A 23875-nucleotide genomic window follows, 5' to 3' on the forward strand; every position below is an offset into this window, starting at 1 on the left:
TCATATTCCCTTTTATTGATTTGATTCACCTTTGAATTTTTTTTGTTTTCTTCCTCCTAGTACCAGGAATCGAACTCAGGACCTTGAGCTTGCCAGGCAGGCACAGTGCCACTGAGCTAAATCCCTGGTCCTTGCCTTGTAATCTTAAAAAGAATTGCCTTTGCTAGCTAGCAAAGTGTGTATGTATGTATGCATGTATTTATTTATTTATTTTTGGTACCAGGACCGAACTCAGGACCTTGCACTTGCGAGGCAGGCAGTGGAAACACTGAGCTAAATCCTTGGGCAGCCTTTAGTTTTTATATAAAGAGAAACTTTCTTCTGAATTCATGTCGTCATTTATGGCAGAAATAAAGTAATGGACATAAAAAGTGCTGGGTACACAACCCACTTTTGGTAAGCAGACAATTCCACCAATGGGAGCAACAGAACATGAGCATTCCAGAATGTGGCCTACTGGTCAAGAGGGTGCAACAGGTTTGGGTATTAGTCTTCTGTCCAGAGGAAATGAAGGTCATTTCTAATTTGGTGAGCTGGGTAAATGAAAGCTAAGAGAGCTTCTACTGTAGCATACTTCTATAAGAAACCCAAAAGCCTAAAACTGAGAAGCCCGATTTTCTGAATTGGCATCCTTACTGTCTTTATAGGTATTTTAGTTTACTATCACATAATATAAACTGAGAACTAAACCTAGTGATGTCTAAAAGATTCACAGTAAATGACTAAAGGATAAATGCAAAGTAACATAGGCCATTCTAAGTGATAGGAACTTAATGATGAAAACTGCCAGAGTAAAACTAATTTTTGATCCCACATATCTGATCCATGACCGTGGGGTGGAGGGAAGTTTTTCACCAGGATTATACTCTTGTAACAGATAAAAACTGTTTCTTGAATCTATAAAACCAGCATTATTGCTATTTAAGCAGCTTAAAATACCACACTGTTACTTATGTTTTACCAAATAATCAAGTCTATACCTCTAGATTGAAGGAGGTCAACTTCTTTCAGTGTACAGTCAACATTTATCTGGAGTTGTCTGTTCATGCTTCTCAATCTTGTCATTTCCTCAGGCTAGTAAGAAAGGACCCAAAATAGCAATTGTGGGAAAGTCATTATCAAGCCCAACATTTAAGAAGTATGTATCATGCTAATTGTTCTGATTGGCTATTACCAAGAATAAGGCCTTAGTCCATAAGAGGGCATATTTACGAAGTCCTACGTGTATGTTTCAAAGGAACAGTCATATACAATGGGTAAGTACATCAAAATGGCCACACATAAAAGCTGCATATAGTGGCAGGCCACAATACTGGACTGTGTTCTATCATATAAGAAACTACCACTGCAATCACAGAGCAGTAAATATTTCCATGGTAAGGGAAACTTTCAGAATCAACCCTTTAATGCCCATGATTTTAGTCTTGCCTAGTAACAATTACAATAGTACTAATTTTAATTAGTGCTTACTTAGCATCAGGCACTGAATTTACTGGGATCCTCTTATTCCTCTATGAACAATTCTTTTGGGAAAATAAATCTTTTTCAGTTTTTGATTTACAGAAGCAATTAATTTAGTAAACGAAAATGTCAGGAACAAATGAACTTCCTTCTCCTGCCTCAACCTTTCCAGCAATACACAAGAGCCACTGACATGTGGAGAGTCCTTGTCTTCAGGTAAGGTTTTCTGGAATCATTTACTTCCCATGCCATTCTTAATTTCCTTACTTATTTACATATATAGACTGTAAAAAATGTTTAGACTCTGTAGCTATGAGTACTAAAGCTTTCAGCACACCCCAGATATTAATAGGGTTCTTTCACTTACATAAAAAAATCCTAGCTGTTACTATAGGAAGACAAAAGAAAGTCCTATTCTGTTCAAAGTATGTATTTTGCTAAAATCTAAATGTATTAACAGTGAAGAAAAATGAGCAGAATGGATATCTTAATTCACAAAAATACTGTTGGGCGGTATTATCAGAATAAGTAGGAACGCCCATTAACAGGGATCAGAAGTTTTAACTGATATAAAAGACTTAATAATAAGAGCCACCATCTTTTGGAATGCTAGAGGAACAAAAACCAAAAAAAAAAAAAATCACTTGGAAATATATAGTAGGAATTGCTTTTCGTTCCTTATTTCTATGGACAAATTGTGACATTAATATATAAAATATTTACATCTTGCTTGCCAGGCAATATTAAAATAGTTTAATATACATACTCAAGCGCATGTTTTAAAGATAAAGCATTTAAGATACCCAAAAAGTGATGCTACCATTCCAGGAACATGTAAAAGAATCCATTCTTTATGGCAAAATCAAGTATCTGAAGGGGTTTATCATTTCTATATTTTTGGGATTTGAGAAGAAAGATGTTTCAGCCACGGAGGCCCTGAATAGTAAAGCTCTGTAACTTAAGTATTAAAAAAAATACTCTACTTAATAGTCAATAAGCTACTAGACCTTTGCTTATAACGAAAACCCCTCTCAACAGGCATACTTCCAAAGACAGTAGAACCAGTAGAACTCATGGTTTATCTGTAAGATTTCTATGTCCTTTTCAAACAGAGGTGGGGAGCTATTTCTGAAAAGTTACTGCCATTTGTTAAAAGTATGTACTGTGTTTTCAAGGAGGAAAAGATTTCAATAGTTGCCATGTATGAGTTTATTAGATAACAGGATATTTGTATTGAACATTTCAAAATGAAAAATTCTAAGCTCTTCAAAAGGTGGCAGAAATACTTTGAATCAACTGTTTTAGCTGTCTCACAGAGACACCGAAGACCACTGATGTTCTATGGTTCCTTGGCACCAATTATGCATTTGGAATTCAAAGCCGTGGGGTAGTCCAAAACGACAATTAGAATAAGATGAATGGGGGACAGCGCAATTGGAAGATCGCTGCTTACTGAAATCTTATGTATCCTCCAAGGTAAAACTTAAAATTCCCTCTCCCCCAGGAAACTGTCTCATCTTTGGACCCTATTAGGAAAAGGGCTAAAACTTCTATCTCCAATCTCTGAAAGTGCTTACGTCATTACCACTTAGCTAGTCAAGACTTGAGATTTGCTGTCTTATATTACCTTTTCTCTTTCTACCAAAATATATACATAACTCTGTAAAAGATGACATCTTCTGTAGTACTTAGTACAATGCTTTGTAAACAGCATATTGAGAAAAATATGCTATCATCCATCTGGCACTTCTGTCTACTCAAAGTTTTTGCAACTGCACAGATAGTAGGTCACTAATGCGCATTACAGTTTCATTAGGCAAGCACTTCTTAACAATTTATTTGTTTGAAAACTCGAAGGTAGCAGTATTTGCTTATTAGCAAAAATGTCACTTGTTGATTGGGCATCACAAAAGGGACGATGATAAAGAGCCGTCTCTGAATACCTCCTCCACACCAGGCACATTACATCCATTGTCACATTATGTGGACAGGATCATTATAATGTACTTGTCAGAATTTCCTTTAATACATAGGGCAAATCAAATGCAGAGAAGTTAAATATAATCAGTGTGTGCCAAAGTTACTGTGACTCCCAGCCTGTTTTTCATTATGCCACTGTTCCTCAAATGTGCCTCAATGAACAAAAAGTGGACTCCGACTAAATCATTTTCTTGATTAATATGTACATATAACCTTATGCATTTTCCTAAAGTTAAAAATAAATCAGTTTTGCAAAATGCTTCATATTTGTGTATGAATCAAGAAAAATACTGATTAAGTGTCATGTAAAATTCTAAAGAAAACCCCATAAGTACTTTACCATACACATTTTACAGAGAACAAAGTAAGATAGTGAATGTTATGTACAAGGATACAAGAGTGACAGCAGAAGCAGCATTTAAATTTGCACCTGACTCAAAAGCACACTCACTGTCTTAACCACCAGGTACACCTGTCCTTTAGCCACACACTCTCAACTCTCCCCTACTTTACTCTAGGTCTGGAAGCAGAAACACAAAGCAAGCACACTTAAACTTTTCATCACCCACATGAACTACCCATCTCTGAAGCTGGGAGATGGTTATACAGGGTTCATTTTATTATTCTCCTTTGTGTCTTTGAAATTCTCTATAATAAAAAGTTTAAGTTAAAGTTCCAGACAGCAGTTTCACCAATTTCTTCCTTTTCCCTTTCTAAAGTTGACTCTCAAATAAAGTCTAAAATCTAATGCTTTTCTTCAAGCACTAATCAATCCATGCTACACTGAGAGTTTTCTACTTCCAATTAAAAATAGGATTTTATTTATCAAGGATTATCATGCAGCAAGTAGTTGCTACACAAAGCTTACAGAACTCTACTTCAAAAAAAATGACTTCTATTCTTAAAAAAAAAATTCATGCTCTACAGGTACCTAAAGGACTATAAAGCACCCAGCCACTATAAGTGGATTCCTGTTTGAGCTATAATTAAATATTATCCCCAATCAGAGGATTCAGTTCAGATTTCAAGTGGGAAAAATAAGGCTGAGATTTGATTTATAGTAACATCATTTTTAGGTAAACATAGCTTTGCAATTTCCCAGGTGTTTAAAACTCTCCCAACAATTACTAAACTAAGCAAGGTAGTCAATGTTGGAAGCTCCTCCTCAAAAAAATTTCACTAGTTCCCTGTTAGCATCAGAATAAAGTTCAAACAACTACACATAGTGTTCAAGGTCTAAACTCCATTCCATATGTACATTAACCCCTGTAAACTCATCAGAAACCTCATGCTTAAGCCAAGGATCTCTATTTACTGCCTTCTGAAAGTCAACCCCTGAAGTGACTTTGAGCCTGTTCTTTTCTCTGCAAAAATGCCTTTCCCTTTCCTCTCTGCTATATGGTACTATTGTTTAGGGAGGGCAGTGATTCCTCTCCCTTTTTTTCCTTTCATAACCTTATAAAAATCAGATGAAAGCTACAGATCTACCTTTCATATAATCACACATTATAATTTCAGGAAATTCACAGATCCCCTTTGAAGAAAGAAACCTCAATTAAAACTGCACTCTGAGAAAGGAGATGCAGTTATGCTGACCACAAGATGCCTGGTATATATGTATGTATGTATGTATGTATGTCCACTTCTCTAAATCTGTGACTTCTGAGAGAGATTAACCTGAATTTAGAGAGGGCAGGCTCTATGGGAAAAGTAGAGGTTAGGTGAGCCTTGAAGAATGACAAGACTTACACATGCAGAATTTTACAAGGTCATTTCAGGAGGATCATATGAAAGAGCAGAAAAGTACAATGACTATATTCAGAAACCAGTTAATATGTGAATTCTCTCATTACCCATGAGCATATACAGCACTTACCACACTGTGTTGTAATTATCTGTTGCTGTCTCTGTTTTTCCCACTGGCAGATATGTACTAAGCACTTAGTGTAGTGCTACATTCAAAAACTGTATGCAGAAAATGCTTGTTGAATACATGAATGTTGAAATGTGAAATGATAGGTTGGATCATAAGCTTGTGAAATCACAAGATTTTAGAAGATATGTTTCAAAATTTTCAGTAGCAGTCCCCTTTAGGACCTACTAATACTCTATAGTCAATGCTTTCCCAAAACTCATATTTATCTCATTTGAACTGACTTGCATTAAAGTTCTGAGAAAAATAATTTTTAAATGTTTGAAAAACTACAAGAATAAATGAAACATGGCAAAATTATAAAACTTTTGGCCAGGGTGCACTTTACATTCCTATTGTGACAGAAAGCAATTTATAATAAATGACGCTATACTTCGATTATAACTTTCACTCTGAAAATATTGCTAAGCCTGTGGAACTTGCACATTGCAAAAGTAAAACCTCAAATAACTTTGACAAAAACTACTGAGGACAAAAGTCTTGCACTCACTGATTTAATACAGAATACTCTGACGACAGGAAGACAATCTAAAAGAAAACAAATGGCCTAGATGGCCAGTGTCCCCATCTCCATATCAACATGTCCCAACCACTTACCGTGGGGATCGCTGTGGTGCAGCTGACTCTTCTGAGCCGTCTCTGCATCAGGTCATGTTCCATACCATTAACTTCAGCCTTCAACCGCTCTAGCTCGTCTTTCTCAAGTTTCAACTGCTTTGCTAACCTCTCCATCCTTGCTCGCTGATGTAACAGCAAGGCTACAGCATCACAGATAAAGTCATTGCAGAGAACAACGTTGAACAAATGACTGGAAAATTTCTATATGCATTGCTAATGTATCAAACTTCAGGGCTGGCATTTATTGTCTTTCCAATGGTCCTCTGCCTCCGTATTTGCTTTAATTTAGCTCTTAACTGCGACCAAAAATGACATCACCTGTACGTCCCTCTTGTCCTTCATCTTTAGTATGCCTACAATTCTCTTTAAATACACTTTTGTGTCTTCAAAGGCTCAATATCATTACAATCACTTCCCTTCTTATACAATGAAAGAATACTAATCTCAGATATCTTGAAATAATCAGAACAGACTTAAACATCTCTATTCACCTTTATATTTTGTTAGGTCTACTATAGCTAATCTAACAGTATTCATTACTACTTCCATTTTTTTGGTGGTAGAAGTGGTATTGGAGATTGAACCCAAGGTGCTGATCTACATACCCAGTCCTTTTATTTTATTTTGAGACAGGGTTGGCCTTGCTAGCCTTGAAAACTTGTGATCCTCCTACCCGAGACTACAGGTATGTACCAACACACCCAGCTACCTTCTGCACTTCCTGATATTTATGCCTTTCAGTTCGTCCTCATTAGATGATGTAAACTCTTTTCATTAGATAAATTCTAATCCACCCTGTATGAACCTTTTTTTCTATTCTGTAGTGTGCATTTTTGACACATATCCATTTACTTGTCTATATTTTCCCCATGTTCGTCCTAAAAGTTACTAGGTTACAGTTATGACAAGTCTGTAGATGATTCTGAAGCACTTAACTCTTAATAGTAATGGTACTACCCAACATTAAATAACAGCTAATATAAAGTGTTTCATTTTGAAAGGAGATTGCACTTCACCACAAAGATTCAATTTCATAAAAGGGTTAAAATTTACCTTGTGTATAGGCATAGTCATCTGATCCAGAACTAGAACTCCTCTGGTATTTGTGGCTCCCCTTTTCTCCCCCGGAGCCTGGTATCACTGAAATGGGCTGGATGGGTTCTGGTGCCGCAGAACGTTCTTCTTGGTCCACTAAATTTAAAAGATTTTCAGTTGTTGCTCGGCCTACAGTAATTTTAAAAACTGTAGTTGGGTTTGGTATCACCCGAGGAGATGGTGATGGAGCACATGAAGGTCCAGTTGGCTGTGTATATGTGATATACACAGGATTAACACTAAATGGAGGTTTTGGTTGACTAGATATCCCTCTTGAAGGAGAACTTGAAGGTGGTGTGGTGGCTGTGTACATTGAGTGCTGATTCCGTGGAGACGGTTGATTACTGATGGGTGAAGGACTCCTAGTGATTGCTGTCCCAGGTCTTTGAGAAGGTTCAACTGTAATTTCTATCTTCTTCATGGAACCTTTGGGTAAGCTGGATGCTGTGTATGGGAGATAGGCTACTGAGTGACTCCCCTGTTTCTGATAGCTAGGAGGTCCTTGTTGATATAGATGGGGTGGAGTAGTTGAAGGACTAGGTGGCATAAACACGTGGGAACTTGGGTGGCCCAACTGAGAAGGCTGCACTTGATGCTGTGGAGAGCTGAAGGGAGAAGGACACTGTGAAGGAGGTGGTGAATGGTAAGCAGACTGAGGGATCTGCTGCTGTTTCGGAGAATACTGAGAAGGCTGATAGTTCTGTTGGTGTGGATACACAGGTAAAGGACGTTGGCTATAATGAGGCACTGGGCCCTGTGGTGAGGACTGCCATGGCGTGCTTTGAGGAGTCTGTCTTCCTGATGAACTCTGAGATGTCTGTCTAATATAAATAGAACCAGGAGACCCATAGAGATTGCTTGGAATTTGTGGAAGAATCTGTAAAGCTCTTGGTACAGTCTGTCCCGAAGGGAGGTTTTGGGATACTGTAACAGTAATTGGATTTGTACTATACCGAGGTATGTGCATGTATGAAGGAGGTGGCGGTGGTGGTGGTGAAGGCCCTTGCATAGCAGACGGATTCATTCCTGTTTGCATGGAAGATGGCTGCTGAGGTGGCTGTGAAGGTGGTGTAGCTGCACTTCGGCTCTGTTCATTCATAAAAAATGGATTGTAGTTGGGAGTAGCAGCCACAACAGCTGGAGCTGAGTGTGGTTCCTGAACCAAACATATCAGCTGTTTACCTGCTGTATGCTGTGGATCAATATGTCCATCACTTGAGCTATGTACCAGTGTTCGACCACCATTCATTTGAGCTCCATCTCCAGGGTGGTAGCTACTAGGAGAATGGATACCCAGGTTAATATGCAAAAGGCGATTTCTATTCATCCTGTTGTCATCTGGGCTATGGTATTCCATATATAAGTATTTGCTGCTCTCCTGGGACAGGGCTCGGCAACAGGCCTCAAGATTGTTGTTATTCTAAGGGAGAAAAGTGGCAAAATTAACAAATATTAAAAGTGGAAGTTAGGCTTTGCCAGAGTGTTATGCAAATTATACTGTCATAGTGTATTTTTAACCACAAAAAGCTTCATGGTCGTCTTATCCTGAAAAAGGGATCCCAAGCAATTCACATTATTCTATAAACATTTAGCTCATTACTAGTACTACCACTACTGCTACTGCTACAGAAATGTAAAGTACCTACTAATGAACATTGTGACTCAACCCCAAGTTTTCTGACTCCAAATCCAGGACTCATTTTATACTTGTTGCATCTCAACAAATTAAAATGTTGGGCTAATCTTGGATTCACCACAATTGCTGCAATATATAAGTATAAGTAATATCCATCATTAATTGTTATATTGATAAACATGAAAATAACCATGCTTTAGTTTTCAAAAAGCACTGAAACCACCAAAGGAGAAAAATACTATAATAGAATTCTTTGAAGGGTTAAAACAATAAAAATTATAAAGTAGCCTCTACTTTTCTCTAACTTCAACTTGTACTATTATGAAAGATTTAAGCAAAACAAAGCATTAAAAACCAACTGTACATTTTGGACTATGGCTCCATAATTTTGCCAGTTAATAGTAATTAACTGGCATCACCATTTTAATGAAATTCATTCTGACTCCAATTTTTAACTGTTGAAAGATAGTGTACTTTCAAAATTATTGAAAGATTTGAATTGTATTAGTAGTTATACACACAAAGATAGTTAATAGCAAACTGACAGTTTAGAAGTGCCTTGACAGTAATCAAAGCAATGGTTCTCTTTAAGATATTACAAGGCCATTTCCCATTAAATTACAAAAATCTGAACTATTTTATTAGAGTAAAACAAATTATTGCTTTATGAAATAATCCATGTTTCTAAATTATATTGTTATGTAGACCATAAACATACAGACATACATATACATATATATTATTATAATTTTAGGGAGAGTACACTTATATAAAAATGAAATATTTAACTTCTGCTGAACCAAATAAGGTTACACCTAAAACAGGAGATACTATGTTTATTAATTTTAGTCAGAAGAACTATTAGGGTCCATCTGCTGCAACTGGCTTCTACAACTAAGGGAAGAGATACCTCGGGAAGAGTTCCATAGCTTGACAATAGGCACTAAACTAGTTAACTGGAGAGCTAGTTCTAGATTCCCGGTCTCTTGAGTCCCAATACTCTTATTTCAAGGAACAGATGTCTGATCAAAGGGATATTCCTAATCTGGAGAAAACGAATCCTTGCAGAATGAATTCTTGGGAATTTAAATAATTGGCTTTACTGAACCTACAAAGGTAATTATTTTCCTTAAACCTTTTGATCTTAAAATTTTTAAAAAGAATATAAAAAGTATTAGTTGAAGTTTAAGAAGAGAATAAGGTTCAAGTTGTATAATTGATACTGTGAAATAGGAAAAAAAAGAGCTAAAGGAGTAGAGGAAGTGGGAAGAAGGGAAAAGAAAAAATAGGAGAAAAGGAAAAAATGAAAACAAAGTCTTTGTAAATAGGGAAGGGAGGAGGGGTGAAGGGATGGCAGAGGTATGGGGAAAAATAATAAAAACCAAGATAAATCACGTAAAGGTACAAGATCCCAATGATGAATGTAATTGTACTGTATACCTAAAAAGTACCAATAAACTTAATGAAAAAAAAGAACAATTAGAACTCAAAGGTTTGACTTTCTTATCCTAACCAAAAATCACACTGAGCAAGGGAAAGATATTAAATATTAAAAGAAAATTTGAAAGGAGTTGGATTGATTGCCAACTAGAATGTGCTACTGGTATCTCTAAGTTGTTTATAAACCCATGGGCCAGGAAAGAAGACACTTTACCATTTGACATTTTTATTAATTTGACATTGTGTATTTTCTATATGAAACTAAAGGAGCTTAATTAGCATGGTCACAAATTGAAGGATCCAAATTGAATCTGTCAACCTATCAAATGCAGGTCTATAGTGACAAGTCCCTGTGGCTGGGGATTTAGCTCAGTGGTGCCGCCGCCTGCCTCTTGAGCACAAGGTCCCGAGTTCAATCCCCAGTACCAAAACATATACAGTGACAAGTCAAGTAATTTTTCTATGAAGAAACATTTTAAAATCACAGATACAAGATATCTAAGTATTATCTTTATGGAAGTATTATAAAAAGAATACCACCAGAGTAGAATCAAATGTCATATTGGCCTTGCTAAATGTCTTCAAAAATAATAAAGCAGATTTTAAAGAGCGTCAAAAATGGCTAAAGGAAGCAAAACTGTTTAAATGGACAAAGAGGTCAGAATTTTTAAGATGACCACATATATAAAAATTCTTACAAGGACGGAGGGGATAAAAGCATCATAACTCCTAAAAAAGTGATCCTAAATTAAGGGATGATAGCCCTCAGAAAGGCCTTAGGGCCTGTTGTAAATACAAAATACTAAATCTCCTATATTTCAATGTAAACAAAGAAACTATCCAAAGTCAATAGGTAGTAAACCTCCTTACCAATATACTCTACTGATCTCAGAGAAAACAATGACCGGTGGAACAATATTCACCTATATCAACAAATGTTCACAGGGCGGAATTTAAAGTGCCCATGAAAAAAGCAATCAAAAGGCAAATAGAGTAAGATCAGAGCTAGGTGGAGCCCTAGGGAAAGTGAGGAAAGTGACAGGAAGTGGTTTCAACTGGAAGACTTACTCCTGCTTGGTTTCACTCCAGTGAGCAGTACCTGTGCTCCTCTAGACATTAAAATGGGCTAAAGCATGGAGATTCAGGCTAGGAAAGTGCAGACAAACTGTAACACAAATACCACTAGACCTAGTAAAGGGTTTGTGAACAAAAGGAGCACTTCTGTTACCATCATTGTTCTCCAAGTCTCTGTGATTCACTTTCCCAACATACAGGTTTAGATTATATCTTCTGCTGCTCACAGTTCAGTAAGTTACTGTGAACTTAAACACTGATCCTGTGAAGGATGACACAAAACGTTATCAGAGAAGTGGGCCTGTCTCTGTTGTTCCTTGGATGGGAAGACACACCCTATCTCAAAGGTCAGAGATTTATTTCAGCGTAAAACAAGACAAAGGGAATACTTCGAACTAAAGAAAGTAGGCTTACACTTAAAATCAGATATTAGTAAGAATTAACAACTAGAAAACAGTAAAAAAAGGTAGTAAATTATCTACAAACTTTAAAAATAGGCTCAAAAGTGTAACTCCTAAAGAGGTTAACAAGATAATGTTTAGATTCAACTCTAGCGGCTGGGAATACAGCTCAGTGGAGTTCTTGCCTACTATGCAGAAGGCTCTGGGTTCAAGCCTCAGAACTCTAAAGATCAAAACAAAACTAACTTCAACTCTAAGGATTTGGAGACTGATGACAACCTAAAAAATCCCCCAAACTTTGGAAAGTAATATACAAGGACAATATTTTCCTTTTGCTATATGCCTTAACTCTCTTCTAAATGTCAGTGGTTCTTGAAGGGGAGAGATTTTTGCCTCAGACAGGATATTTGGCAATATCTGTATTTTTTGGGAGGGGGGCTGTCACAACAATAAAGATGCTCGTGGTATGTAATAGGTAGAGGCCATAAAAGTTGCCGAACATCCCAGCATGCACAAGGCAGGCCCCAACCACAGTGTATTATTCGACCCTAAATGTCAACAGTGCCATGGCTGAGAGATCCTGCTCTAAATGTATCCCACACATTTGAAAAATGTAACTGAGTTTTAGTCTAACACAACACAAAGCCAATTCTAATAAGGAAAACTATAATATCTCCATGAATGACAGGAAATTTACCTGTAACATGCACTGAGACACCACACCCTCTGGAATTTCAGGGAAACGTTGTCGGAGATCATGGAGAACCTGAATATCAAGCTGTGGACTGCTTTGCGCCATGCCAGAGAAAATGGTGGTCAAGTTTCTCTTAGGAAATGAATGTTAACTGGCCTTCCAAAAGTAATGATCTTCCAATACCACAGTCATTTCTACCTAAAAAGAAACTATGGTTAAACCTAATTACATATTTTACTTTGTTCAAGAAGGTATTATCAATATGTTAAAATGACAAAACTTTAAAAAGTATACCTAATAAAAAGGTTAAAGTGACAAATTCAACATGGCCAAAGATTCTTCTTATCTAATATACCAATGAGTGGCTTCTAAATAAAGCAAAAAAAAAACCAAAAAAACCCTCAAAACCCAAAACTTTTTAGTTTCATGCCAGAGAAAAGTTAGCAGATTAAAAGTATAGAGTATAATTGAAAAACCATACTTTTCTAGCCTTGAGAAATCCTATTTATGCATAATCACTCATGCTTTTCCTAGGATGGGGGTGGCAAACCTATGGCATGTGTGCTGCACCAGGCACACACAGCCCCCTCTGTCAGCACACAAGCTAAGTTGCCCCAGCAGCCAAGTATCGGATAACAGTTGTCTTTTCTAAACCAAAACTTCACCATTCAGGTTTCATGGCAGTGTTGGCACTTTGCAATAAAAAAGTGGGTTTGGGTTTGCAGCTTGGGCACTCAGTATCTAAAAGGTTTGCGATCACTGGCCTGGGATTACCACAACACTCCTTCAATACACAATAATCATTCTGATGTAAGGAATAATGAAATGATGAAACAGAGAAATAAGGACTTGACAGTAACACCCACAAAGCACACTTGTCCTGTCTATTTTACATTCTCCCAGTACTTTAAAGCCAAAAGGTTTGAATTTAAAGTCTAAGGAAGCCCACAACAAAAACATAATGATAAATGATGCTGGGGTGCATGATTAGCCAGACTTGCTTAGTTAAGCCTTCACCTAGTTCTGGTGCCACTGGCACAAGCACTAAGACAGCAGGATTTGAGGGTGCAATTTGAGTAGATAATACTGACCCTCATGAGGTATTATCTGACACTGGCACTACTCAAGCACCTATATAAATTTTAACTGCTAAAAGAAAAATTTATCATAAATCAAGTGCCAGCATCAAGGGTCAAATGAACCAATCCATGTCTTAATCTGTATTTCTATTTTTAAAGTAGAAAAATACAGTGTATACTATGCAATCTCATAATATTCCTGCTATGTTCATTCACTAGATGGTGAAATATTTTTAAAATTATGAAGCAAGCATCTGCATCTTCATAGGAGACATGGAAACTATACCTATATGATACATGTCTAAACCACTCATAAGACAGGCTCACTCCACAGTAAATCTTCTATTTCTTACAAACAGGTTTAAAAACTTTAAATCATGTCATTACATGTTGCAACTTGGAAAACTATACAGAATATTCTAAAAGTAAAAACTTTAAGGAAAATACTGAATTTTCTGGTTTATGTTTCAGTTGATATTTAACTGGTTAACATCTAACACTACTGATCACTCTTTGCTTTTTGCAATGTTGCTTCTTTTTTTAGCCTCTGACACCACACTAGCCTGTGAGATCTTTCTTCTCATATCTTTAGTCAGTTTAATGTTAGTTTTGACCTAGTATTTGTCCTAAAGTTATTCATTTCATTCTACATCCTTCTTCCCAGGATCACTTCCACTACTAAGGTTTCTATTAATTCCAATATTGATGTCTAAGCCTTATGTTCTCAGATTCCAGACAAAGCCAATTGTCTAATGCACAGGACCATTTCAATATGTCCAAAGATACAAGTCAGTATGTCCCAAAAGGAATTCATTTTACCAAAACCCCTCCTCAAATGTTTTGTTTTATCCATGAGTATTAAGATTATTCACTTAGTTAACAAAAGCAAAAACTAAGGTGTAATCCTTGACTTTTAAGTCTCATGAAACCAAAAAAACTGTGAAATTAAGTAGACCATAGTTTGCACCCTGGGTCTGCCATTTACTAGTATCGAGGAAAGAGCTACCTCAGAAGCTTCAGCTCAAAGATGAAAGCAATAAGGTTATAACAAATTTTAAATGGCAAACTAAGTCAGGAAGCATTAATTACTATTATTCTGGACACATCTGAATAGCATTCTTATAAACATTATAGCACCAACTTCCTAGTATTCTTCCTACCTCTGGTCTTTGCCTTTGTCTACACCATAGCCAGAGTACCTTTCTTTTTTTTTTTTTTTGGTGCTGGGGATTGACCTCAGGACCTTGAGAGGCAGGTGCGGTGACACTGAGCTAAATCCCCAGACCAAGCCAGAGTACTTTTTAAGATGCAAATCTGATCATAATTACCTTCACTCTGTAATCCAACCAAACTGAACCATGAATGGCCCTGTGTATAGGTGTCCTATGCTGCTTTCTCGCAGGTATTAGCCCATGATTGTACATCTGCTGGAGATACTTTCTTTCCTTCCTCCCACCAAGTCCTACTGATCCTGTATGTGTCAGTAGTGGTGGCATCACCTCTGAGGAAGCTCTCAATTACATCCCCTCATCCACTATGCTGCCACGACAGTCTATGCTTACTCTCACAAGAGCACCGAACACGCCAAACTGAAACAATGTGCATACTTGAAGATCTCTCACATAAGACTCTAGCTTCCTGTGGAATGTGTTATGTCAGAGGGCAGAAGTACTCAAAAAGTAATGGGAGCATGTAATAAGGACCAAAAGTCAGCTGGAAGAGGCTCCCAATGGCCAAAGCTATGACATTTGAACACTAAAATAATGACAGAAATGAACTATAAGCCTATAGCAAAGAAGAATCCATATGTCTATACCAATGATACACACCTGAATAAATGGAGCAGAAGGAAAAGTCCTTGCCTATAGAAGAATCCAAATGGTAAACAGGTAGGAAGTGTTACATCTGGAAAAAGAATTTTGTAGCTGTTACAACTTAGACTGCTTCAAGTCGGTATCATCAATGGATGCTACATTGAGGGGGAACTTAGATGAAGAGTAGGGTATATGCATGGTCTTACAACTATCTCTCTGAAGCTTAGTTGCAAGGGAAAAAACTATATAGTCTAGTGGACTAACAACATCTAGCCTCGGTGATCAAAATGAACATCAATGAAAGCCATATGGACAGTATTTACCTTCAGGCGTGATACCATGAGAAGGACATCCTACTTTATAGCATTCCAGTCAGGAAAATATAAACTAAAACTACTCAAACAGATAACCTAAAATGAGAAATACTCTATTTTTAAAAGATGGGGAGAAAAATATCAAAAATGCCACTGTCATAAAAGAAAGGCTAGAAAACCATCTCAAGTTAAAAGAGCCATGAACTAGATTTAACACCTGATGCTTATTGGATCCTACACAAATGGGGGAATGTTATAGAAGAAATGAATGGATCGACTGACAAACTGAAACGGGGATGGTACATGAGAAGTATTCCATCATTGTTAAATGTATTGCACTTACTAAGTTTACTGATTTAGAATGGTGCTGTGGTTGCATACAAGAATATTCCAATTTTAGGAATTCAACAGTGAAGGTTGTAGGGGTAAAGGGTATATGTAACTTACTCTCAAATAAGTTAAGAAAATATAGATATGCATCGTATATATCTATATGTATGTGCACACAGAGAAGGAAAAAACTGCAAAGCAAACAGGGAAAAATGTTAGCAAGATGTGAATCTAGGTCAAGAGTATACTGTGTTCTTTGTACTACTGTCATTTTTGTAATTTCTGTAAGTTTGAAATTTCCAAATTAACATGTTCGCAGTGGTTCAGAGCCATCCAGCAGCGAGATGTACGAGTTGCAGCCCTGTGCTGAACATGTTAAAGATCTATGCCTCATTCACTACTACATTTCCAGAACTCAGAGATAATGTCTGATGATGTATCTGTAAAACGATGAATCAATTTTACTCTGCTAAACCAATCCCCCTAATAAGACACACTGAGGTAGAACATTATTGATAATCAAAGAAAAATTATGGATGAATAGGATGAATCTAATCCCTACCTTCCCTGCTTCTGCAAATATTGGGGGAACAAAGCTCACTTATGTAGGACAATTTGTAAATGCTTAGCGCAAAAAACTGGTTTAGGCTACTAAGTCAATGAGCACATTTTCCCAGTTTGCCCCTTTCAAAATATTCCAAATCTGATATGCTAAGAGATTTCTTAAATTTGTATTAGTACATATTTGTAGCATACGCTATCATGGGAGCTGGTACATGTACTAAGTCATCTTAATTCTTTTATTATCCTCTCCCTATCTCCTCCCTGCATGCACAGTCATCTCTTGGTTCCTTCCCAATTTGCAAAAGCTCTATCTCCATTTTTCTCAATTTTTTCCTATCTCCTTCCCTTTTTCCATTGAAAAAGATCTCCCTACTTCCTATTATCCTTTATTTTGCTCTTGATTTACATTTCAAGTTTCTCATGTAAGACAAACCATGCAATATTTAAGCTTATGTGCCCACTTAATTTCATTTAGTATCACAATCTGAAGATGCCCCATTCACTTAAGAATGCCATTCTCAAAAGAGTTAAAGACTTCATATTACAGTGACACGTGCATACCTGTGTTTATAGCAGCACAATTTATAATAGCTAAGTCTTGGAAACAACCTACATGCCTATCAACAGATGAATGGATAAGTACAATGTAGTTATACACAATGGAATACTACTCTGCCATGAAGGACGATAAACTTGATATGTTAAGAAATTCTGGCTTTCATTTAAAATGTAAATCATTTCAAAGCCTTACTGCTCACTTACCTTTCTTCTGAAACAAGATTTGAACTATCCATCTTGTTTGTTGAAACAAATATGACCTGTCATTTTCACAATAAGGCAATCTATAAATTTGCACTAGTTATAGAACTCCTAGCTAGGTAAATAAACTTGCAAATACTGAAGCTCTAGGGCAGTACAGTCTAATAAAAATATAAACCAACATATATATAAATATACACATATATACATATATATACATATATATGTTTTAAATGTTCTAATAACCATAATAAACAAGAATTAATTTTGAACATATTTAACCCAGGATAAAAAATATTGTCTTAGTATGTAATCAATATAAAAATCTGTAGCTGGGTATGGTGGTGTACTCTTTTAGTCCTAGCCCTCTAGAAGACTGAGGCAGAAGGACTGCAACTTCAGGTCCTGCTTGGACAAATGGGTGACTTACCAAAACCCTGTCTAAAATAAATGTAGCTCAGTGTGAAGGCCCTGGGGTCTACCCTGAGTACTGCAAAAAAAAATTATTGCTATTTTACATTATTTTTAAAGCTATATGCTTGAAATGCAGTACACATGTTATATAGCACATCTCAATTCATGCTGGCCTCATTTCGAGTGCTCAGTTGCCACTTAATCATGAATGCCTACTTTACCGGACAGTTCAGCTTTAAAACTCTAGGATCTTTGTTTAAATAACTGGCTAAGACTACAACTCTTAAATTTCTAACTAAATGTACATAGAGCATGTCCAATCCAGAAATCCAAAGTATTTAAAAATCTGAAACTATTTCAATGTTATATTGACACTCAAAAGTTTCATATTTTGGGACATTTTGTATTTAGGATTTTATACTTAGGAATGTTAAACCAGTAGACTATGCAAACATTCTAAGATCTGTAAAACTATGAACCCTGAAATATTTGTGGTCCCATTCTGATAAAAGATATTTGACCTGTATCTCCTTTGAGGGTATTCAACTGACTAAGCTTAGAGCCTAGCACAGACTAGGTATTCAGTAGATACAAGGTGAAATGAAAAAAAGGAATCTAATTTAATGGTTAGAATGACTTTAGTCAAATCTGCCTCTATTTACAGAGATGATAAGAGCTTTCCTACCAGGAAACAACCTCACTATATCTGAGGGGCTGACAACATTCATAATACCTCATGGCAACTTCATAAAAACTTCAATAAAGAGCTTTTAAAGAATCTAAAGGCTTAACTAGAGATTTCCTGCTGGAGTCAAAAAAAATTTTTTTTCATCTCCAACCTTAATTACAAGTGTTTAAAATACAAGGACAATACAGTTGTCCTCTTTTATGAGAAATAAAAAGGAAAACAACAATGAGAACTGACAGTTTCAGGTGTCAGGAGCATGCACTCCATATATTTCAGAGCTTGCTGGAACTGCCAGCTCTTAGCTAGCTTTTGTTAGTCTCCAGGACAAGGTTACTGTTAATTTTATCACTATTATTAGCTACCATTTGCTAAACAACTCTACCCTCAAAGGGAGCTGCAATAATGGCCATTTTACAAGAAAATGAACTCAAGAAGAATCATGACTCAAATCCAAGCCTGCCTCCTTCAAAGTGTGATCATTCCATCATGTCACTAGCAGGTATCAAGGACACATTCTCAACAAGGAGCACCTTTCTTTCACTGCCTGGAGAAAAAAAGACAGCAAACCTTCATAAGTTTAGCATCCAAATAGGGAGTTATAAGTATGTGAGGAGCCAGAGGGCTAAGAAGGGAGAAAAGAATTGTTGCATAAATAAGTATGCTGTTTTAGATTGCACAAGAGGTAGTTCCAGAGGGAAGAAGTTGTCTTTTTTTAATGGTTAAAAATTCTTGCCTTTGAAAATACACATTAAAGGAATTTTCAAATTAAAGCCAACATTGAACATACCCACAAAGATGGTTCCTTTTTGAAAAGATGATTAACAGACTGACTTTTCACAAGAATCTAAACTGATAAAAGCATATTCATCTTAAGGATTAGATACATAATCTTAACAGTAGTTGGAATTTTCTCACTCACATAAGCACTAACTGACAAAGGTAATCACTTAGTATTTCACAGTAGTATATATACTCAAACTTAATTTCTTGAAAATTGTCTGCTATACTTTTTTAAAAAAGAGATTTCTTGTTTTTCAGTAAGAGTGTTTACAAACAGAAAACATTCCAGCCAATAAATTAAGTTAGCTTCCTTTAAAAATTTTTTATACCACTGTATTTTTGTATTTAGTACCAGAAAAAGCAACTAAAATGAAAACATGGCTATTTAGTATCTTATCATAATATAGCTTTGGCTACAATGTAGATCGAACACACAATCTATTCTTGTCCATAGACAGTGTTGTATGCACTAACATACAAGGTACACACTGACTTTGTTTAATCAAGGGCTGCTGCTTTTTATGAAACATTAAAAGTGATGAATGATTTGACCCTTTAAACCAGGCAGAGGACTCCAGCACTATCTGAGCTGTACAAACTATGTTCAGACATAACCAAACGCCTGGGACACCCATGAAACACTCCCACTAAAGCCCATATGGCCACAGCTGTGGCTTATGAAGACGTGTCACCCTACATTCAAGAAGATATAAACCTAATGATCATCATGTAGCACAGGGGCTACATAAACCAGGAGTCTCCAGGTTGAGCTTTTACTATCTGTCATCTTTGTCGTGATTACTAATTCGTGGATGTAAGACAAAAAGCTTGGGGCCCAGATGCTATGCTTAGTAGTGGCATCCTGGGACTTTCTTCAAGTGTGCATCCACTTCCTAATTCAGGAGTACCTGCACTACCAGGAACAGTGGAGTCTGTTCTTTAAAAAGCAGCTGCTAGGATTTCTACCAAAAGAATTTTTCCTCCCAATCAGAGGAAGCTCCCCCAGAGTTCTGCTCAGATGCCACAACCCTCCACGCTCTAGAAATGATGTGGACATTTAAGTGCTTTGTTTCCACATCCTTTTCTGAACTCAGCAAAAATCACAGGAATGGTGCCATTATGGCTCAGAGTGTTTTACCTCTGCCAGAATTGTAGTTCATTTCCTAAAATAATTGTATCAGAGGTTGTAAACCAATGGTCTGTGGGCAAAAACTAGTCTACAGAGCCCCAGTTTAGCTTTAGCAGAGCTTTTAAAAATAAAACTGGAAAACTTCACATAAAATTTTAGATCTCTAGCTTTTCTTTGAACAAAGAGACCATCTAGCAACTGTAACAGCTGGCTGAAGCTAAGGTTATACTTCTCTTTCACAAAGGCCAGATCTGCTTCAGTCTGCCTATTTCCTACACTCTATTGGGATCCCAGATACTGAGGTCTGGCCTTGCCTCACTCATTTACATAATGTGTGCTACAGAGAGGTTGGAAGATTCTATGTTGCTAGGCATGGTGGCACATACCTGTAATCCAACACTTGGGAGGCTAATGCAGGAGGATCACAAGTTTGAAGCCAGCCTGAGCTACATACTGAGTTCAAGGCCAGCCTGCACTACCTAGTCAGACCCTGTCTCAAAAAACCAAAATTAACTAAATAAACTGTGCAAAGTATCAGGTTACTCTAACAGTATACTAATGCAGTAATTCAGAGAACAATAATTCTTGGTTATATAAGATTGCTGCAAAACTGGAAAGCTATTTAGCATACTGTCTCTCCTTCTACCATAAAACCCAAGTAGCACCAAGCAGCCCCTAGAGAGGTGATAACATCTCAGCTGACAACCACTGTTAACATGTTAAGATTGATGAGGTGAGCGTGTCCAGGGTTTCAAGAAAAAAAATTTGCCTTGTCTTGAGAGGACTTTTAAGATTAAAAAATGAAAGAATCATTTCTGATAAGTCTGGTCCAGTAATAACTTTTGGACAAAAGCAAGTATGTATACAAGTGTAAAATTTTGGAACTTTCATCCATTTTCTTGCTGCTCTGGAGGTTTTGATTTCAGATATTTACATGAGTAAACTTAAAGCTCAGAGGGGGAAAATTGTGTGCCCTCACAATATTAAATTAACAAGTAGCAAGGTTAGGGTACAAACTAGGTATCTATGCCCTTAACCATTTTCTCCTGAACCATCTGGTAGGGCCGATGATGGTATAACTTATAAAGACAGGTTAAAGCAAACCTTGCCTTTAAAACGTGAATATTTGAAGTAGACTGTGAATTTTTTAAGTGAAATGGCAATAATAAATGACTGATATTGGAGCATAACAATGATCTTTCACTGGCAGAGGTAAAAGTTCCAGTTTTAGGGTTTTTTGTGCATGAAGGTGATGCCAATAGGAAGAAAACGGCTAAAGGAAAAGTGGGAAGGGGAGGGGAAAGGCAATAAGGGAAAAGAAAAAAATGTGAAAAGAGGACAAAATGGAAACAAAGTATTTGTAAACAGGGAAGGGCGAAGGGAAGGCAGGGGAAAAATAAAAACCAAGATATATCACGTAAAGGCACAAGATCCCAATGATGAATGTAAATGTATTGTTTGCATTAAATGTACCAATGAACTTAACAGGAAAAAAAATAAAGGTGATGCTAAGTAATGAGGGAGAGAAAGGAAAACAATAATTGCTATTTTTCCTAAATAGGCCTTCCAAATAGTTTCTAAAATGATCTTCCTAAGGGATTTTTTGGAAACTATCTTGAAATTGTCATATTCACTATATCAATCTCATTGTTATAATCTCAAAAGATGTATGACACCAAAATAACATTCACATTAAAATGATCACCAAGAACATTTTCAAGTTTAAATACAACCCACAGAAACAAAGATAAGCAGATTCAGATGTAATTTAAATATAACACCCCCAAATGTTTTTCAGCTGCAACCTGCACACAGAAATATTTATAATACACACAATTATAAAATAGTATACACATAGAACTCTAGCCAAGAGAGCCTAGAAGGAACATCTCAGTAGCAACGAGCACATTTAACACTCAGATCTTGATTTCTAATAGCAGTCTCTAACAAAAGGAACAAAGGCCCTATAGAGAAATAGTTGATTCTATAACTGGGTCAGAGAATATAGAGGATGAGTCTGGAGCATCTTGCAGTGCTAGAGAGTACAGAAGTACTAAAAAAAAATCCCATAACAAAAGGGACACATCAAAGCCACATGGAAGCCCCTTGCAAGAGCTTCCAATGGCAAGAGCTACAAAAACTGGAACACCAAAATCAATAGTATGAGATTATGACCCCCAAAGTATAAAATAAATATCCACAAGCCTAAAATGATATAAAGTACAGTGGTACCTTAGTTCATAAACTTAATTCTTTCCATGATTCTGGTCACAAAGCAAATTGGACAAGAACTGAATCAAATTCAGTGCTTACATTCAATGTTGACCTTATGGGGAAATTTGATTCAGTTCTTGTCCAATCTGGTTTGTGACTAGAATCACAGAATTAAGTTCATCAATCAAGATACCACTGTAATGGTTAAATAAATGGAGGGTGGGGAGGACAAAACTCCAAATAATTTCAGTAAATCATTTACACACAAGGAAAAGCATACCTTCCCACTCTTCCAAGTGTAAAGTATATACTGTTACTTTTTTTTCCAAAGAGCATAAAACAGAAAGGGATTTTTTTAAAAGATTAACTTTACAGAAGAGAAATGTGGCAAACACAGTAAGTCATGTTGTTGTATGTACTCCGGATATACTGTGATGAGAATGTTAAATGGCGCTTTATGTTCGTGGTCCTGCCCTTAAAAATCTGTAGTAACTCCAGTGTAACCACGAGAAAAACATATGAAATATTACAATTGAGATATATTCTATAAAATACCTGATAAGTGCTCCTCAAAACTGTCAAGGTATCAAAAACAAGGAAAGTCTGAGAAACTGTCACAGCCAGGAGAAGCCTATGGAGATATAACAACCAAATGTGATATGGTTTCCTGAATGGAATCCTGAAACAGAAAAAAACACAGTAGAGGTTATAAAACAAGGATATCTGATTAAAGTATAGACTTTCGGTTAATTATAGTGATTCAAATATACATGCTAATATATACTGTTAATAAAAGGGGAAGCTGAGTGCAGGATATATGTAAACTATGTACTACAGTCTCAATTTTTCCGTAAAATTAAAACTTCTAAAAAAATGAAGTCTATTTAAAATTAGAAAAAAAACCTCAATATTGTCTATGAGTCCTAGCACAAAGGTTTTTTATTCACATTGCCAGCTCTGAAAGCACCTTCTTTTCAGTAGCCTAGAAATCTGAGAAAAATGAAAAGACAGTTACCCTTCTGAAAACTTCCCAACTCGGTATGGGAAGTGACATAACCAGTTGAGTTCTGGTACTCTAAAGTAACAGAAGACAGGATGCTAGACCACAATTTTAGAGCAGGTAGCTCTAAGCCGAATCTTTTCTTCATGATCAAAAATATCTTCTATAGTAATTGCTGTCGTCTGGATTCAGAATGCCCTCCCAAATTCTCATGTGCTCAGAGGCAGGGCTTTTGGAAGGTGATTGCCTCATGAGAGTGCTATACCCATCCATGGATTCATCCACTGGTTAGTTCAGTGAGCTGAGCATGCAGTTGGGAAATGAGGCCTGATAGGAAGAAGACAGAAAGACACATCTCCCACACTGGCTCTGCCCTTTGTTCTCTCTGCTTCCTGGCTGAAATGATGTGTGCAGCCTTCCTCTGCCAGGCTCTTCCACCATGCCAACTGTCTGTTGGA

The 23875-nt window shown here is 36.7% G+C and overlaps 1 protein-coding gene across 7 annotated transcripts in view; it reads right to left on the reverse strand.

Moving 5' to 3' along the window:
- The window catches only part of Tab3 (TGF-beta activated kinase 1 (MAP3K7) binding protein 3), a 62293-nt gene that overhangs the window by 14214 nt on the left and 24204 nt on the right, over positions 1-23875 (reverse strand). For 2 of the 7 annotated variants that reach the window (XM_010608508.2, XM_010608501.2), the window contains exons 4-9: positions 22973-23096; positions 15241-15316; positions 12336-12530; positions 7046-8507; positions 5972-6132; positions 981-1074 (exon numbers count right to left, since the gene is read on the reverse strand). In XM_010608508.2, coding sequence (XP_010606810.1) covers positions 981-1074; positions 5972-6132; positions 7046-8507; positions 12336-12437 — 1819 coding nt within the window. In that variant the 5' untranslated portion in view covers positions 12438-12530; positions 15241-15316; positions 22973-23096. Of the gene's footprint in view, positions 1-980; positions 1075-5971; positions 6133-7045; positions 8508-8733; positions 8850-12335; positions 12542-15240; positions 15317-22972; positions 23097-23875 lie in introns of those variants that run through there. The other 5 variants (XM_010608504.2, XM_010608503.2, XM_010608502.2 and 2 more) reach the window with 5 other exon arrangements.

Source organism: Fukomys damarensis, unplaced genomic scaffold (assembly GCF_012274545.1).
Source record: "Fukomys damarensis isolate Sample0158 unplaced genomic scaffold, DMR_v1.0_HiC HiC_scaffold_39, whole genome shotgun sequence".
Lineage (NCBI taxonomy): Eukaryota > Metazoa > Chordata > Mammalia > Rodentia > Bathyergidae > Fukomys > Fukomys damarensis.